Below are 19,050 nucleotides of genomic sequence, written 5' to 3' on the forward strand. Positions count from 1 at the left end.
TCTGAGACGTCTGCTGTTAGTTGTCAGAGTTATACAGGAGTGAGGGGGGCTTGTTGCCATTCGGTAAAGCATGATCTTTATCTCAGGTTTGACACCCTGGTCCTCAAATATTCTTTTTCTCTTGTCGGCTGAAGACTGATCTGGCAAGTTGGGGGTGATGATGAACTTAGTTGCCTGTGCCTGTCTTCATCAAGAGGACATTCCCAAAATACAGCGAATGGTCCACATTTCCCTGGTGGTCTTCATCAGTCCCATTTACTCGTACACCCCTCTGAATGAGCCAGGAGGTCACAGCTTGCACATGGTGGTGGAGTTGTCAGAGGATGGTGACCAGTTTGTGAGAGTGATGGTCACATTTGAGGCGGTTCCTCCGTAACCATTCACTCTTCACCGAGCCAGAGGCTTTGGTGAGGTCAGAGAGGCTGTGTTTAGCGGTTGGCTCTTTGTATTTCCTGGGATTGCGGCTCAGTGAAGACTGGGCCTGTGCTACCACCTCTCTTTGGGCAAAGGCCAGACTCAGACTCAGCCGGGACCTCCCCAGCCACTGGGGAGAGGCAACTGAGGAGGATCCTCGCAATGATCTGACCCATAGCGGACAGCGGGAGACTCCTCCTGTGTTTAGTACACTCTGACCTGTCTCCCTTCATCATAGAATCCCTACAGTACAGAAAGAGGCCATTTGGCCCATCGAGTCTGCACCGACCACAATCCCACCCAGGCCCTACCCCCATATCCCTACATATTTACCCACTAATCCCCTCTAACATACACATCTCAGGACACTAAGGGCAATTTTAGCATGGCCAATCAACCTAACCCGCACATCTTTGGACTGTGGGAGGAAACCGGAGCACCCGGAGAAAACCCACGCAGACACGAGGAGAATGTGCAAACTCAACACAGACAGTGACCCGAGCCGGGAATCGAACCCAGGTCCCTGGAGCTGTGAAGCAGCAGTGCTAACCACTGTGCTACCGTGCCACCCCTTATTCGAATCTAGTCACGATCTCAACATCCCTGAGATGCTCTGACACACACTCCTTTTCCCAGGTGAGGGAATTGAGATTGTACAGCCGCTGGGCTCCGGAATTTCAACTGGGATTCCATCTACTCCAGAGACCTTGTCTCTGCCTCTCCAAATCAGTGATTGGAAAGTGACTTATTGTAAAATGCAGCAGATTGTCATGAACCTTCTCGTTCCCACATCAGGACTGGCAAACCATGCTGAGGCCCGTTTCTCCCACCCACTGCCACAGGAGACACTGTCTCATGTTTGTTCTCTCCCCTTCTGTCACCCTCTTTAACTGGAGCATTGGTGTTTATCACTTGGGGAGAGGGAGGGAATTACGTTGCAAAGCAGCAGTAGGATGGAGAATTCCAGGTGACAAGTCACGACCTGTGAGGCGTCCCTTACCAGATGTACCATCCTTGGCTGAATCCTTCAGTGTTGGGATTTTACTGTCTTAAATTCACAGACAGCAGTTGTGAATTTAACTCTTTCTAATGAATCTGCTTCAAGTTCCTATGTTTTGTTTCCCGTGACCACAAGAAACTGCAAAAGGTCGTGAATGTAGCCCAAACCATCACGCAAACCAGCCTCCCATCCATTGACTCTGTCTACATTTCCCGCTGCCTCGGCAAAGCAGCCAGCATAATCAAGGACCCCACGCACCACGGACATTCTCTCTTCCACCTTCTTCCGTCGGGAAAAAGATACAAAAGTCTGAGGTCACGTACCAACTGACTCAAGAACAGCTTCTTCCCTGCTGCTGTCAGACTTTTGAATGGACCTACCTTGCATTAAGTTGATCTTTCTCTACACCCTAGCTATGACTGTAACACCCTCTGCACCTCCTCCTTTCCTTCTCTATGAACGGTATGCTTTGTAGAGCGTGCAAGAAACAATACTTTTCACTGTACACTAACACATGTGATAACCTAATCAAATGCTGTAGCTGTGATTGCAGTGCCTCTTAAAACTCCCCATAAATATCCATCCACAATTCATAACTTTTCCAAGTGTGATCGCAGTTTTAATTTGGGGAATTGAAGTAGTAAATTTATGCACAGCATGCTCCCACAGTGGCCTGTTGGTTTATGTTGTGGTAACATTGGTGATGGATGAATATTGGACCAGGATAAGGGGTGATATTCGCTCCTCTCCGAATCTGGCAATGGGATCTTTGACATCAGACTGGCATCTTGCTGCTCCAACGCTGCAGCTCTCTCTCGGTTTTGCAAGGGAGATTTGAGCTCTGATAATCAGCTGGGTCTTTGCAATGGCTGCATCAATCTGATGGCTGATTCCTTTAACAATGCCGCCCGACAGAAGGTCACGTTTTCTTCATCCTTGCGAGAATATATTGTCAATGTTTCCTGCTGAATCCCGTCTTGGAAGCAGTTTTCTGGGGTTTCTGGCTTCACTGAGGTGAGGGTTGCAATGTCTAAGTGGCAGCAAATTGTACACTGACTGTGTGGCTTTGCAAATCCAAAGCTAGAATATCAAACACACCAACAGAGGACAAAATTGATGCAAGCATTGGTAGACCAAACTCCATCTCGTCACTTAGAAACCAATTATTTGATGATTGGGGAACTTAACAGATTGCTTTGTTTTAAGGTCCAGGTTCAAAATGGATTTTTGGATAGGTTTACACCCGGTGTGTTAGACTTTGTAAAAAGCATTGAGATAATATGTCCGTGTTATTTTCTAAATGTACATACTGTTGAGGGAGGAGGAGAGAGTTGTCTGATGATTATTGTGAAAATCTAAAGCCATTTTGTATTGAATATTCTTAACTGAATTTCAGTGTTTTGTACAAATCCGTAAATTCACCTCAGAATTGTTTCTTGAGAAAGATCAGAGCAGTGAGAGAGAACAGTTACCCTCTTAGCTGATCTTTCTACCACGGCAGCCCCATCACTGGTCATATCTCCCTTCAATGATTGCAGACTGCGTCCACGATACACCAAACCAGTCTGTTAGCTATGAGAAATATGCAACTTGTCTTTCACCCACATTGCCATAAAAATCCATCTCTGTATTGCCCTTTTGTCGTCCCCCTCTTGTGTAGGTGGTCCAAACCCTCCGTGCCAACCTGTGGTCAGTACTGTGAACATAAAGGATATTTTAACAAGGGATCACTCCCATTCCTTGTTCAAACAGTGAGCTGATTTGTCCTGTTGGTGATAGTGCGGTGTGAGAAGTGGCTTGGTGGCAGCACTGCTAATTGTGAATCTAAATGTTAAGATATCAGGTCCAAATTCATACTGGAACATAGCATGCAGGAGGAGGCCACTCAGCCCATCTAGCCTGTTCCAGCAGTCAGTGAAATTGTGCTTGTTCTGTGACCTCATTCCACATTTGCTCACATCTCTTCAGCTACAGATTTAAAATTTGTTGGAACGAGTTTGAAACTTCGACTCTCCCACTTTCTGAATTTAACACTCGATTTAACCCTAGACTCCCCAACCAGTGGAAACAATTTCTCTCCATCTACTCCATCTGTTTCCATCATCCCATCTCTTCAGCTTCTTAGCCCCGGGGAATACTGCCCTACCCTGTTGACTCTCTCCTCAGGGTCCGAGTATCAGTCAGTTCTCAAGAACTCCCACCCACCTGACGAAGGGACAGCCTGTTTCGAAAGCTAGTGGCTTTTGCTACCAAATAAACCTGTTGGACTTTAACCTGGTGTTGTGAGACTTCTTACTGTGTTTACCCCAGTCCAACGCCGGCATCTCCACATCATGACTACCTGTGTAGGACTGACAGTGTTTGTAGCCGACATTAAAGCAATGTCCTGAGTATTCCGTCAGTTGGATATATATTTTTAAAAATCCATGATGCTTGTTGCAGAAGAGCAGGGGAGATCCCCCAGTGTCCCAGTCGATACAGATCACTGAACCTCACTGAACCACTTCATTGTCGTGTTGTTGTTTGTGGGAGTTTGCTGTGCTCATATTATCTGCCACGTCTCCTGCACTGCCCAAACGACTGCAAAACACAAGTTGTAAGCGTCCTGAGCTGTACAGTAAGTTCTAGGCAGGCGTTCCCAAAGCCAATCTGCAGCACGGAAATATTCCTTTGTCACTTGGCCAATAGAAACCACATGTTTCACTCTCTGTCTCTCAGTTGAAATTTCATTTCCTCATTGCTGTCTCTGTTGCGGAGTTAATTTTCCCTGGCTGTGCTGAAACCTGTTGCTAACAGTCCCCTTGGAGCTGTTTGACTCCACCCTCTGATGGCCGCAGTTGGACCGGGGTTCAAATGGTTTGATTTTTTTTAAAACACATTTCCTGAGGTTTTCCCCCTCTGTCCCAGTCAGTTCTTTTCGCCTACACTGCCCAGAGCAGGAGTTGTAGCAAAACTTCTGGTTTCACCCAACCTGTGAACTCATTGACAATGAGGTGGAACTCTGATGTGAAAGATCCCACGATATTACTGGAAGAAGAGCAGGGGAGTTCTCCCAGTGCCCTGGTTAATATTTTTCCATCAATTGACATTGCTAAAACAGATTATCTTATCATTTTCACGTCAGTGCGTTTGGGATCTAGCTATGCACAAATTGGCTGCCTAGTTTCCTGCAGCCATCACTATACAACAGAGAGTACTTTGTTGGCGGAAAGAGAGCTTTCAGATGTCTAAAGGTAATCTCTACAGAGATTCACATTTCCAGTGTAAGTGCGAGCGAGGAATGTATCCGCCAATCGGAATGGGCTTGTTAAGTATCTGGGCTTGTAAAATACCTGCACAGCCTCTCCTGAACACAAGGTGCTGTATTAATGAAAGTGATAGATTCTACCCTGCCCTGAACAGGGACCTGAGGTTGTGAACTCTGATGTTTGCCCTGGGAAGGAATTGAGGAAACTTGTGGAGTCCTGTGCTACTTGGTTTAAGTTGGTGATTAAAGAGCTCTAACGGAAGGGTCATCCAGACTCCAAACTTTGACTCTATTCTCCCCCCACGGTTGCTGTCAGACCTGCTGAGATTTTCCAGCATTTTCTGTTTTTGTTAAGTTGGTGATTGGTCGATCCAGTGGATAGTGGAATGCAGTGGTCTGGGTGTACTTGGAACTCTTTAAGCTGCAGATCTGTTATGCACAGGAGCTTAAACTGAAGAAGGTGGGAAACAATGAGGTACGCAAATTGGCCTGAGTGGGACATGAGGGGCAGAGTCATTGAAATTTAACTTGAAGTAAAGTAAAGTTTATTTATTAGTCACAAGTAAGGCTTACATTAACACTGCAATGAAGTTACTGTGAAATTCCCCTAGTCAACACACTCCGGCGCCTGTTCAGGTCAATGCACCCTAACCAGCACGTCTTTCAGACTGTGGGAGGAAACTGGAGCACCCGGGGGAAACCCACGCAGACACGGGGAGAACGTGCAGACTCCGCACAGACAGTGACCCAAGCCGGGAATCGAACCTGGGTCCCTGGAGCTGTGAGGCAGCAGTGCTAACCACTGTGCTACCCGTAAGAATACTAACCTCACAACAAGAAGAAATTTGTTGGTCGATGGGCAAAGAACAAAAGATTGGACAGCAATTCTGAAGAGCCGCACGGACATGCTGGATAAAATAGCCACCACCTGTACTGACCATTCCAGGAAAATCTAACGTTCTCATATTGAGCTGATGTACAGATAAACCAAAATCTAATTGAATGGAAGAGCAGAGTTTGTGGGGATGAATGTTCTCCTTACGACAGTTTTCTCCCTGTTGTGGGATAGGTCAGGGAAAAAACGGCATCATTAAAACATTGCCAGATTGAGTAAACGCAAATACGGAGACTATGTGGTAAGGTCTGCAAGACATAACAGGCTATAAGATGAAGACAGGTAAAATCGCCGGCTCCAACGCACCCCTCCCTCAATGCATTCTATGCCCATTTTGAGCAAGAGATCAGCGAGAGCATGCCCTCCTCCCTGGAAGCCACGGACAAACCTGTATCCGAGGTCACCATTGCAGATGTCAGAGCAGCTTTCTCAAAAGCCATCCCATGTAAAGCGACTGGCCCGGATGGGGTACCCGGACGTGCACTCAGATCCTGCGCGGATCAGCTGGCAGAGGTATTCGCAGACATCCTCAACCTCTCTCTACATCAATCTGAGGTCTTTACCTGCTTCAAGAAGACGACCATCATCCCGGTACCTAAGAAAAGCCAGGCAGCCTTAATGACTATCGTTCAGGGTCTCTGACATCCATCATTATGAAGTGCTTCAAAAGGTTAGTCATGGCACGAATCAATTCCAGCCTCCTGGACTACCTGGATCCACTACAGTTTGCCGACCGCCGCAACAGGTCCACAGCAGACGCCATTTCCCTGGCCCTGCACTCAACCCTGGAACACCTGGATAACAAGGACACCTGTGTCAGACTCCTATTTATTGTCTACAGCTCAGCCTTCAACACTATTATTCCCACAAAACTCATCTCCAAACTCCGTGGCCTGGGCCTCGGCACCTCCCTCTGCAACTGGATCCTGAACTTCCAAACTCACAGACCACAATCACCTAAGGATAGGCAACAACACCTCCTCCACAATCATCCTCAACACCGGTGCCCCACAAGGCTGTGTTTTCAGCTCCCTACTATACTCCTTATACACCTATGACTGTGCGGCCAAATTCCTCTCCAACTCGATTTTCAAGTTTGCTGACGTCACCATTGTTGTGGGACGAATCTCAAACAATGATGAGACAGAGTACAGGAATGAGAGAATCTGGTGAACTGGTGTAGCAACAATAATCTCTCCCTCATTGTCAACAAAACGAAGGAGATTGTCACCGACTTCAGGAAGCGTAAAGGAGAACATGTCCCTGTCTATATCAATGGGGACGAAATAGAAAGGGTCGAGAGCTTCAGGTTTTTATGTGTCCAGATCACCAACAACCTGTCCTGGTCCCCCCATGCCGACACTATAGTTAAGAAAGCCCACCAACGCCTCTACTTCCTCAGAAGACTAAGGACATTTGGCATGTCTGTTACAACTCTCACCAATCTTTACAGATGCACCACAGAAAGTATTCTTTCTGGGTGTATCACAGCTTGCCGTCTGTCCAAGACGGCAAGGAACTACAAAGGATCGTGAATGAAGCCCAATGAAGAGGGGGATCTGCACACTGAGGTAATATGGGCTGAAGTTAGAAATAGGAAAGGAGCGGTCACGTTGTTAGGAGTTTTCTATAGGCCCCCAAATAGTAATATTGGTGTGGAGGAAGAAATTGCTAAGCAGATTATGGATAGGTGTGGAGGTCACAGGGTAGTTGTCATGGGTGACTTTAACTTTCCAAATATTGATTGGAACCTTTATAGGTCGAATAGTTCGGATGGGGCAGTTTTTGTACAGTGTGTGCAGGAGGGTTTCCTGACACAATATGTGGATAGGCCGACAAGAGGTGGGGCCACATTGGATTTGGTACTGGGTAATGAACCGGGCCAAGTGTTAGATTTGGTTGTGGGAGAGCACTTTGGAGATAGTGACCATAATTCGGTGTCTTTCGTTATTGCAATGGAGAGGGATAGGGCCGTACGGCAGGGCAAGGTTTAGAATTGGGGGAGGGGTAATTATGATGCGATTAGGCAAGAATTAGGGAGCACAAGATGGGAACAGAAACTGTCGGGGAAAGACACAAATGAAAAGTGGAGCTTGTTCAAGGAACAAATACTGCATGTCGTTGATAGGTATGTCCCTGTCAGGCAGGGAGGAAATGGCCGAGTGAGGGAACCATGGTTCACAAAAGAGGTTGAATGTCTTGTCAAGAGGAAGAAGGAAGCGTATGTAAGGATGAGAAAACAAGGTTCAGTTGGGTCCATTGAGGGTTACAAGTTAGCAAGGAATGAGCCAAAAAAGGGCTTAGGAGAGCTCGGAGGGGGCATGAGAAGTCCTTGGCGGGTCGGATCAAGGAAAACCCCAAGGCTTTTTACTCTTATGTGAGGAATAAAAGAATGACCAGGGTGAGGTTAGGGCCAGGCAAGGACAGTAGTGGGAACTTGTGCATTCAGTCAGAAGAGATAGGAGAGGCGATGAATGAATACTTTTCTTCAGTGTTCACCAAGGAGAGGGGCCATGTTTTTGAGGATGAGAGTGTGATACAGGCTGATAGGCTGGAGGAAGCAGATGTTCTGAGGGAAGATGTATTAGCAATTTTGAAAAACCTGAAGGTCGATAAGTCCCCTGGGCCAGAGGAGATATATCCTAGGATTCTTTGGGAGGCAAGGGATGAGATTGCAGAGCCTTTGGCTTTGATCTTTGGGTCCTCACTGTCCACAGGGATGGTGCCAGAGGACTGGAGAATGTCGAATGTTGTTCCTCTGTTTAAGAAAGGAAATAGGAATGACCCTGGTAATTATAGGCCGGTTAGTCTTACTTCGGTGGTCGGTAAGTTAATGGAAAAGGTCCTGAGGGATAGGATTTACGACCATTTAGAAAGATGCAGCTTAATCCGGGATAGTCAACACGGATTCGTGAAGGGCAAGATGTGCCTCACAAATTTGATTTAATTCTTTGAGGAGGTAACTAAGTGTGTAGATGAAGGTAGAGCAGTTGATGTCATATACATGGATTTTAGTAAGGCGTTTGATAAGGTCCCCCATGGTCGGCTCATGAAGAAAGTAAGGAGGTGTGGGATAGAGGGAAATTTGGCCGATTGGACAAGTAACTGGCTATCTCATAGAACACAGAGGGTGGTGGTGGATGGAAAATTTTCAGACTGGAGACCAGTTACCAGCGGTGTACCACAGGGATCAGTGCTGGGTCCTCTGCTATTTGTGGCTGAAGGGTGGATCAGTAAATTTGCGGATGACACCAAGATTGGTGGAGTAGTGGATGAGGTGGAGGGCTGTTGTAGGCTGCAAAGAGATATAGATAGGATGCAGAGCTGGGCCGAAAAATGGCAGATGGAGTTTAACCCTGATAAGTGTGAGGTGATTCATTTTGGTAGGACAAATTTGAATGCGGATTACAGGGTCAAAGGTAGGGTTCTGAGGAATGTGGAGGAACAGAGAGATCTCGGGGTTCATATCCACAGATCTCTGAAGGTTGCCACTCAAGTGGATAGAGCCGTGAAGAAGGCCTATAGTGTGTTAGCGTTTATTAACAGGAGGTTTGAGTTTAAGAGCCGTGGGGTTATGCTGCAACTGTACAGGACCTTGGTGAGACCACATTTGGAATATTGTGTGCAGTTCTGGTCACCTCACTTTAAGAAGGATGTGGAAGCATTGGAGAGAGTGCAGAGGAGATTTACCAGGATGCTGCCTGGTTTGGAGGGTAGGTCTTATGAGGAAAGGTTGAGGGAGCTAGGGCTTTTCTCTTTAGAGCGGAGGAGGTTGAGAGGCGACTTAATAGAGGTTTATAAGATGATGAGGGGGATAGATAGAGTGGACGTTCAAAGACTATTTCTTCTGGTGGATGTAGCTGTTACTAGGGGGCATAACTATAGGGTTCATGGTGGAATATATAGGAGGGATGTATGAGGTAGGTTCTTTACTCAGAGAGTGGTTGGGGTGTGGAGTGGACTGCCTGCTGTGATAGTGAAGTCGGACACTTTAGGAACTTTCAAGCGGTTATTGGATAGGCACATGGAGCACACCAGAATGATAGGGAGTGGGATAGCTTGATCTTGGTTTCGGAAAAGGTTCAGCACAACATCGTGGGCCGAAGGGCCTGTACTGTGCTGTACTGTTCTGTGTTCTACGTTCAATCCATCCATTGACTCTGTCTACTCTTCCCTGCTGCTGTCAGACTTTTGAATGGACCTACCTTGCAATAAGTTGATCTTTCTCTACACCCTTGCTATGACTGTAACACTACATTCTGCACTCTCTCCTTTCCTTCTCTATGAACGGTATGTTTTGTCTGTATCGCACGCAAGAAAAACAATACTTTTCACTGTATGTTAATACAGGTGACAAATCAAATCAAGTGGTTCAATAATTCTCGTGACTTTTATTCAAACAGAGAAGAGCAGGGGTGACTCCATCGCGGTGTTTAAAAGGGATAGGGGAGATTAAAACAGGTTTTCTTTCACAGATAGAGCATTGTGATTCCTGGAGCGAGAGAGAAGGGAAATGTTTAAGAGCGTGTTAGATAGATGCTGAAGGAATACGGGGATCTGGAAAGAGTGTGGGTTAGTGTGTTTGTTTGGGGGGCTGGACACCAGTACAGACTGGCTGGGCCCGAGGGTTCTTGTGTGCTGTGATCTTGTTCATTCTAGAAGAACATTATCGAAATGTAGGTATTCACATAGTCCACCGTCAGAGCAGGTTGTGCTGACGGTAGGGGGGGGCGGGTGTTGGAGGGGAGGGGAGAGGGGCAACAGGAAAGTCTGAACTAAACAGTTCAACAAAGTATTTCTGTTTGAAATGAAGTTGAGTGGAATGCCATGGTTTTGAGTGAACGTTGGAGTTTACGCTGGAGAATCCGTGACCGTCAGTATATTCCTTATGCGCCTAACTCTGCCTCGATGCTTCGTTCACCTCTTTTTGTCCTCCCTCCTCTGGCTGTTTTGGGTTTTTTTAAAGATTGACCTTGTGAACCTCCCGGTTCTGACCCCCTCTCTCTTCTCTGTGTACTTAATTTCTCTTATCCTTCCCCAGAATGCATCTGGACGCGATGATCTTAATGAGGCAGAACCCCCCAAGAAAATTGTATTGGAAAAGAACACTTTGAACCAGGTGACGATCCAACTCTACGCTGCGACTCTCAACGGGTGAAACATTTGAGAATTTCCCGTCACCACCAACCTTGTTAAACCACGAGAGAAACTCAGCAACGTTTGAGAATGGGGAAACTGGGGGTGGGGGTAGAGTTCCCACTGGTTTTAACAGCACCGTCTGGGTGAAATCTGCAAAACCACCATCACCCAAGATCGGGGAATTGAACATCGACGTGTCCTTTGGCTAGCCCTGCCCTCTGTCCCACCCCCATCACAATAACCTCCCAACTGTGGCCACCTTCACATTGAGCTCACTTCCTCAGAGCCCAGCCTCACTGCGACCTCCTCCAGCCACACTGTGGCCCAACTCTCTGCTGCTGCAGCTCTAACCTCTTGTGTCTTCACTGCACCCTTCTCGTGCTCCTGCTCCACCGGTGTCTCCAGCCCTGTAAACTCCATCCGGTCTTCTGAACTTTAAACACTTCTCCTGCAAGGACCTGGATTGAAAACTCTTTAGTCACTCCCCACCCTTCCGACTCTCTCCTCCTTCCTTGGGTTGATTAGTACAGCGTGGGGCCGGCTGTGAACACAAACAAAAATTGCTGCAGCTGATCTGAACTCTGTTTCTCTCCTGTTAAAACCGATTTCTTGTTCCTTTGCAGACTAAGCTCAGCAATGGTACGCCGAGTATGATATTGTCCAAGCAACGTGCTGCGTCTACGAGTTATGAGAAACAGAAAGAGCAGTGTGTGAAATACTTTGACCAGTGGACGGAAACTGATCAGGTGGAATTTGTCGAGAACTTGATATCCCGGATGTGTCACTATCAGCACGGTCACATCAACTCTTACCTTAAACCAATGCTGCAGAGGGACTTTATCACTGTCCTCCCAGGTACGGAGTGAGAGGAGGGGGGGGTACTGAGACCACGGGGTCCAGCGTCGTCACTGGGAGCTCAGAATGTTATTGAATTGTGGACTGGATGGTGCTGGCTCTTTTAGAGGGTTCTCCATTAATCCTGCTTCCTTACAGAGGGGGGAAAACCCCAGGAAATGTGTTTTAAAATATAACTATTTGAACCCCGGTCTCACAACACCAGGTTAAAGTCCCAACGGGTTTATTTGGTAGCACGAGCTTTCGGAGCGCTGCTCCTTCATCAGGTGAGTGGACAGCGCTTCGAAAGCTTGTGCTACCAAATAAACCTGGGGAGGGGAGACTTAATAGAGGTGTATAAAATTATGAAAGGCATAGATAGGGTGAACGGTGGGAAGCTTTTCCCCAGGTCGGTGGTGACGTTCACGAGGGGTCATAGGTTCAAGGTGAGGGGGGGGGAGGTTTAACACGGATATCAGAAGGACATATTTTACACAGAGGGTGGTGGGGGCCTGGAATGCGCTGCCAGGCAAGGTGGTGGAGGCGGACACACTGGGAACGTTTAAGACTTATCTAGACAGCCATATGAACGGAGTGGGAATGGAGGGATACAAAAGAATGGTCTAGTTGGGACCAGAGAGCGGCACGGGCTTGGAGGGCCGAAGGGCCTGTTCCTGTGCTGTATATTGTTCTTTGTTCTTTGTTTGACTTTAACCTGGTGTTGTGAGACTTCTTACTGTGCCCACCCCCCAGTCCAACGCCGGCAACTCCACATCATCTTAGTCAGGAGTATGAGCAGAACTCATCAATAGCTCTTTTACAGAGAGCCAGCACAAGTTGAATGGACCGAATGCTTCTGTGTTTTGTTCCTTTAACTTTAAAATAAACATTGCAGTTCAGATTGATAACCTATTGTGCACCCAAGTTATTCAGTGATATAAGGGATTGGTGGGTATGTGGAATGTGGTCACTGATGAGCCCTAATCCCATTGAAAGGTGTAAGAGGTTGGAGGGGCCGATCCTAAGGAAATGAAGTACCCTAGTACAGCTCTATCAGCACTTACTGCCTCTCTCTGCGCTGGCGTGTGTCACGAGCTCGGGGCATAGTCACATCAATGCAGGAGTGTAATGTGCTGCCCCTTCAGTCAGGGTTTGATGGGCGCTAGTTTAGCCGACCTGTTTTCAATGTTTCTGTCTTTGCTTTGTGCAGCCCGTGGCCTGGATCACATTGCAGAGAACATCCTCTCGTTCCTGGACGCCCGGTCACTGTGCGCCGCCGAACTTGTGTGTAAGGAATGGTATCGGGTGATCTCCGATGGAATGCTCTGGAAGAAACTGATGGAACGCATGGTGCGCACAGATTCCCTCTGGAAGGGGCTGTCGGAAAGGAGGGGATGGTAAGGATCGTGCTGCTTTGATGCCTCCAAGGGTGCGAATTCCAGGTTCTGGGAATGTTAATATCCTGCGCTGTGCAGGGGCCCTGGGTTCAGTCTCCCCACCTCGGCTGAATGAGACTGGGTGGCCAGTCCTGCTGGTCAACGGGCTCTGCTGTGATGGTTCCTGCAGTACAATATCTTGCTGTGGCTCCTGTTCACAGTAGGCACACAGTTACACTGCACCCCAATGAGATTGAGTGCAGTGAAGAAGGGGTGTGAGACAGTTAATTAAATCTCTCCCTCCATCTCTTGGACTGGCGGCATTTTTCTGTGCGAGATGATCAATAATGTGAATGCAGAGAGGTGAATTTAAGGTGTTATATGTTATGAATGTTATATGTGGCTGAGGGATCCATGACTGCTCGGAGAATCTGTTGTACAAAATGCCAAGTGACACTTTCTGAGTTGAGTTTGTGAATGTTCCGTGTCTCATGCTACTCTGAACTGAAGAATCAAACATGTGGCGAGGACTGTTTGTCCAAAATTATGCAAACCAGGATGGGCTGAAAAAAGACACCTTAATTTCTCTAACACCTCACCATGCCTCAAAGTGCTGCCCGTAACACTGATTTGTTTTGAACCTCAATGAACGCTTACTACTGGACTTGAGGTTTGTGACTTAATAAACAATGTCAGCTGACAACAATATAATCATAAAATCTCCGGCACGGAGACAGGCCCTTCGGCCCAAACTGGTCCATGCTGACCAAAAAGCCCATCTAAGCATGTCCACCCCATTTGCCTGCATTTGGCCCCTATCCCTCTGAACCTTTCCTATCCATGTATCTGTCCAAATGCCTTTTAAATGTTATCAATGTCCCTGCCTCAACCACTTCCTCCGGCAGCTCATTCCACACACGTACCACCCTCTGTGTAAAAAAGTTCCCAATAATTCTTTCCCCTCTTAACTTAAACCTCTGCCCTCTAGTTCTCGATTCCCCAACCCTGGGAAAAAGACTGAGTGCATTCACCCTATCCATGCCTCTCATGATCTTATACACCTCTATAAGATCACCCCTCAGTCTCCTACGCTCCAAAGAAAAAAGTCCTAGCTTGTCCAATCTCCCCCTATAACTCAGTTCCTTGATTCCTGGCAACATCCTTGTAAATCTCTTCTGCACTCTCTCTAGTTTAATAACATCTTTTCTCTCGCAAGGCGACCAGAACTGAACACAATACTCCAGGTTGCGGCCTTACCGATGTCTTGTACAACTGCAACATAACTTCCCAACTTCTATACTCAGTGCCCTGACTGATGAAGACCAGCATGCCAAAAGCCTTCTTCACAGCCCTATCTGCCTGTGACTCCACCTTCAGAGAACCGTGCACATTGTTTAAGCCTCTCGGTTATACTTCAGTAAAGGAGACATGAGTTCAGCTTCTTTACAAACTACCTTTATTTCTTTGATCCAACTCCCCACACAATTCTCCTTCAACTAACAGTGCCACCTGTAGCCCTTTCATATATCAGTAACTTCTATTGAATAATTGACATCAAATTAGGACTTAATTGGAAGGTCTGTTAACTCATTCCTAACACACCTGAACTCCAAGGTCCCTCTGTTCCACGATACTCCCAACATTCACCGTGAAAGCCCCACCTTGATTTGACTTTCCAAAATGCAACACCCCACACTGATCTGTATTGAAGTCCATTTACCATTTCAAGATCAAGATGCTGCTGCAATTTTTGATAACCTTCCTCACTGTCTACAATACCACCTGTTTCAGTGTCATCTGCAAACTTACTGATCATGCCTTGTACAATCTCATCCAAATCATTGATATAGATAACAAACAGCAATGGGTCCAGCACTGACCCCTGAGGCACACCACTGGTCACAGGCCTCCAGTCCGACAAGCATCCTTCCACCATCACACTCTGCTTCCTACCATCGAGCCAATTGTATATCCAGTTTGCCAGCTCTCCCTAGATTCCATGTGATCTAACCTTCCAGAGCAGCCTACCATGTGGAACTTTACCAAAGGCCTTACTAAAGTCCATATGGACTACAGCTACTGCCCTGCCCTCATCAACCTTCCTGGTCACTTCATCAAAGAACTCTAACAAATTTGTATGACATGATCCCCCATGCACAAAGCCGTGTTGACTACTCCTAATCAAACCCTGTCTTTCCAAATGCCTATATATCTTATCCTTCAGAATCCTCTCTCGTAACTTACCCACCACAGACGTTAGGCTTACCGGTCTATAATTCCCAGGTTTTTCTTTGCAGCCCTTCTTAAATAAGGGCACAACATTTGCGACCCTCCAGTCTTCTGGTACCTCAGCCGTGGCTAATCACGATGCAAATATCTCGGCCAGGGCTCCCCACAATTTCTTCTCTCATCTCACGCAATGTTCTTAGATATACCTGGTCAAGAACTTATTTTATTTATTTATTAGTCACAAGCAAGGCTTACATTAACACTGCAATGAAGTTACTGTGAAATTCCCCTAGTCGCTACACTCCGGCGCCTGTTCGGGTCAATGCACCCTAACCAGCACGTCTTTCAGACTGTGGGAGGAAACTGGAGCACCCGGAGGAAACCCACACAGATACGGGGAGAACGTGCAGACTCCACACAGACAGTGACCCAAGCCGGGAATCGAACCCGGGTCCCTGGCGCTGCGAGGCAGCAGTGCTAACCCACTGTGCCACCGTGCTGGCCTGGGTCCCTGGCGCTGCGAGGCAGCAGTGCTAACCCACTGTGCCACCGTGCTGGCCTGGGTCCCTGGCGCTGCGAGGCAGCAGTGCTAACCACTGTGCCACCGTGCCTCCGACAACATGCCCCAGTTTAGAATGTTTCTTGACGATATTTTCTGTGAGAAGCTGATGATTGCGTGCTTTGGTTCACACACATTTCTAACCTATACTTGCTATCTGGAGAGAGATCTCAGGACAGGAGCCTGTGGTTGGCAGTGTATACCTCTGCTCCCAACTTGTACACCAGGAAAGTCATTCACAGAACATGCTGAGACTCCCACCCCATCTTCTTGTGAACTTTAACCCACATTGAAAAAGTCCAGCCACAATTCAACTTCACTAAAATTCAGAGTTAAAAACATAACACAAGCTTCTCCTGTGGTAATATTCCTGAAATTATAAACAATTTACCATCCTTAAGAACATGTTTATAGCATATAGCACGTCAGGCTAAACTTGCCAAAGTTTAAGATGTATTCTAAATAGTTAATCGCCATTGATTTTTACCTGAATTTCAAACAGTGATTGGTTCACCCAAACAATTGTTTCTGGTTTGAGGGAGGAATGAGACAGTTCAAACAGCATGAGGGACAGAATGGCCTTCTAAAAGGACTGTTCAGGCCCATGACTGAACGCAGGAAGTCTGGAACTGGCTGTTTTATCCCAGGTTCTGTTTATGTACAGAGGGCACTGCTGTACAAACACTTGGTGAAGGTAACAACATGTAAAAAAAACAGAAGATTAAAGCTCTGTATATTTCTCTGTCTTTACTCCAATAGAATGCTCCCGAAATGACAACTCGAAGTTAATCTTCCCACTTCATAGCCAGAGATTTACTGATGTAACTTATCTGCTTAGATTGGCTGAAGAAAGTATTCTATCTTTATCCCATGACCAAAAATCTCTCTCAAGTTCAAAAGGGATCTCTTAATCATAGAATCCCTGCAGTGCAGAAGGAGGCCATTAGGCCCATCGAGTCTGCACCGACCACAATCCCACCCAGGCCCGATCCCCACAACCCCATGCATTTACCCTAGCTAGTTCCCCAGACACTAAGGGGCAATTTAGCATGGCCAACCCACCTAACCCGCACATCTTTGTTTCCTGTGGGAGGAAACCCACACGGATATGGGGAGTGCGTGCAGACTCCGCACAGTGACTCGAGGCTGGAATCGAACCTGGATCCCTGGTGCTGTGAGGTAACAGTGCTAACCATTGTGCCACCGTGTCGCCCTAATGGAGATATGTTCACCTTCTCCAGGTCGAACTCTTCCAGCTGTTAGTCCTGAGCAGTGGGGGTTACATACCTGTCTGATGGATATTTTTTATGGAGAAATTGATCATTTATCATGTTTCACTGAATCACTTGTGGTGATAAAGGTATCCCAGTTAGTAACAGCTGCTCTGGGACACACTGGGAGTGAAATCTCAGCGCCAACCAATTCCTCACACCATTGCTCTGTTTTTGGCATTTCTGATTAACATTGCAGAGATCTTGTTATCAACTTGCTGAAGCCTCTGGACTTTGTTTGTGTTATAGGATCCAGTATCTGTTGAAAAACAAACCCTCCGATGGGATTCTACCTCCAGATTCCTTCTACAGATCTCTGTATCCCCAAATTATACAGGACATAGAGGTAAGAGGCTGCATCTGGCACTCCGAGGACAGCTCCAAGCATGGGGCTAATCACAATCAGATTAAAAAGTTATTCTTGGAAAAAGGAGGTGTTGGCATCCATACTGCACCTTTACAGACTCGATAGTAGAGGCGGGTACAATTTTGTCTTTTAAAAAGCGTTTAGACAGTTACCTGGGTAAGATGGGTACAGAGGGATATGGGCCAAACTAGATTAGTGGTGATAACTGGGTGGCGTGGACAGATTGGGTCTCTGACTCTATAACTCTTAACACAACCCTGTGTCATTTCAATTAACAAAGTGTCGCACTCACACTGCAGGGAAATGACACCAGTTTGTGGGTAGCGAGCTTCAGCGGTGAGGATCATGCCCACAAATCCGTTTAACTCGTGTAGGCATGACCCAGGATTTGGGGATGGTTTGGAGGGGTGTGGCATTCCCCTGCCCTCCTTCAAAGTCTTGTCTTGGAGTGTGTTAGACGCACCAGACTGGGATCTTGGTTGAATGCCGCCCCCTGACAGTGCAGCATTCCCGCAGGACTGCACTGGAGCTGGCAGTTCAAGTCCATAAGACCATAAGACACAGGAGCAGAATTAGGCCACTCGGCCCATCGAGTCTGCTCCGCCATTCAATCATGGCTGATATTTTTCTCATCCCCATTCTCCTGCCTTTTCCCCATAACCCCTGATCCCCTTATTGATCAAGAACCTATCTATCTCTGTCTTAAAGACACTCAATGACCCGGCCTCCACAGCCTTCTGCGGCAAAGAGTTCCACAGATTCACCACTCTCTGGCTGAAGAAATTCCTCCTCATCTCTGTTTTAAAGGAGCATCCCTTTAGCCTGAGGTTGTTCCCTCTGGTTCTAGTTTTTCCTACTAGTGGAAACATCCTCTCCACGTCCACTCTATCCAGGCCTCGCAGTATCCTGTAAGTTTCAATAAGATCCCCCCTCATCCTTCTAAACTCCAATGAGTACAGACCCAGAGTCATCAACCGTTCCTCATACGACAAGCTCTTCATTCCAGGGATCATTCTTGTGAACCTCCTCTGGACCCTTTCCAAGGCCAGCACATCCTTCCTTAGGTTCCAAAACTGCTCACAATACTCCAAATGGGGTCTGACCAGAGCCTTATACAGCCTCAGAAGTGCATCCCTGCTCTTGTATTCTAATATTCAAGTCACCCATGGTGTTCCGTCTCGGAAGCGAGCTGGAGTTGGGTTGTGATGGGCTCGAGGGCTATCCGATTATATACGTTATCGTTTTACATCAACCTTTCATGCACACGAACATCTCTGCCTTCTCCAAAGCACAATCTGAGACTGCTACTGTTGCTTGTCTTTATTCACCGAGTTCCCTGTCCCCAAGCTATTCGGCAGAAAGACGATTGTGATAGTTACACAAGAGAAAGGATCTTGGGGGTTTTTTTTAAGTTAGCCTGTTAGCTCCCAGTTGTCTTAGGGGGGGCAGGACAGCAGCAAGCAGAGGATGTCACTGAAGCAAAATACTGCAGCTGCTGGAACTAAGACAGACGGAAAAACCTGCAAAGTGTCAGGTCAGCCGAGAGAGAGAGAGAGTTGGATGATGTGTTAAAAGTGCAGCAATTTGAGATTGAAGTTTTGAGGCACTAACAGAGCCACGGTGAAGGTGGGGAGAGAGGAAATAATCCAGGGACAGGCCTGTGATAAGGCAGAGGGTCAGAGAGGTGCCGGAACAAGCGATGATGGTGCAAGGTCGATG

At 47.0% G+C, this 19,050-nt stretch overlaps 1 protein-coding gene across 2 annotated transcripts in view; it reads left to right on the forward strand.

Annotated features, from left to right (window-relative positions):
* Positions 1–19,050, forward strand: part of LOC144510187 (F-box/WD repeat-containing protein 1A) — a 44,486-nt gene that overhangs the window by 2,536 nt on the left and 22,900 nt on the right. Inside the window, exons 2-5 of one of the 2 annotated variants that reach the window (XM_078239653.1) lie at positions 10,598–10,675; positions 11,319–11,550; positions 12,740–12,926; positions 17,214–17,310. In XM_078239653.1, coding sequence (XP_078095779.1) covers positions 10,598–10,675; positions 11,319–11,550; positions 12,740–12,926; positions 17,214–17,310 — 594 coding nt within the window. The remainder of the gene's footprint in view (positions 1–10,597; positions 10,676–11,318; positions 11,551–12,739; positions 12,927–17,213; positions 17,311–19,050) is intronic. The other variant, XM_078239655.1, reaches the window with a different exon arrangement.

This window comes from Mustelus asterias, chromosome 22 (assembly GCF_964213995.1).
Source record: "Mustelus asterias chromosome 22, sMusAst1.hap1.1, whole genome shotgun sequence".
NCBI lineage: Eukaryota > Metazoa > Chordata > Chondrichthyes > Carcharhiniformes > Triakidae > Mustelus > Mustelus asterias.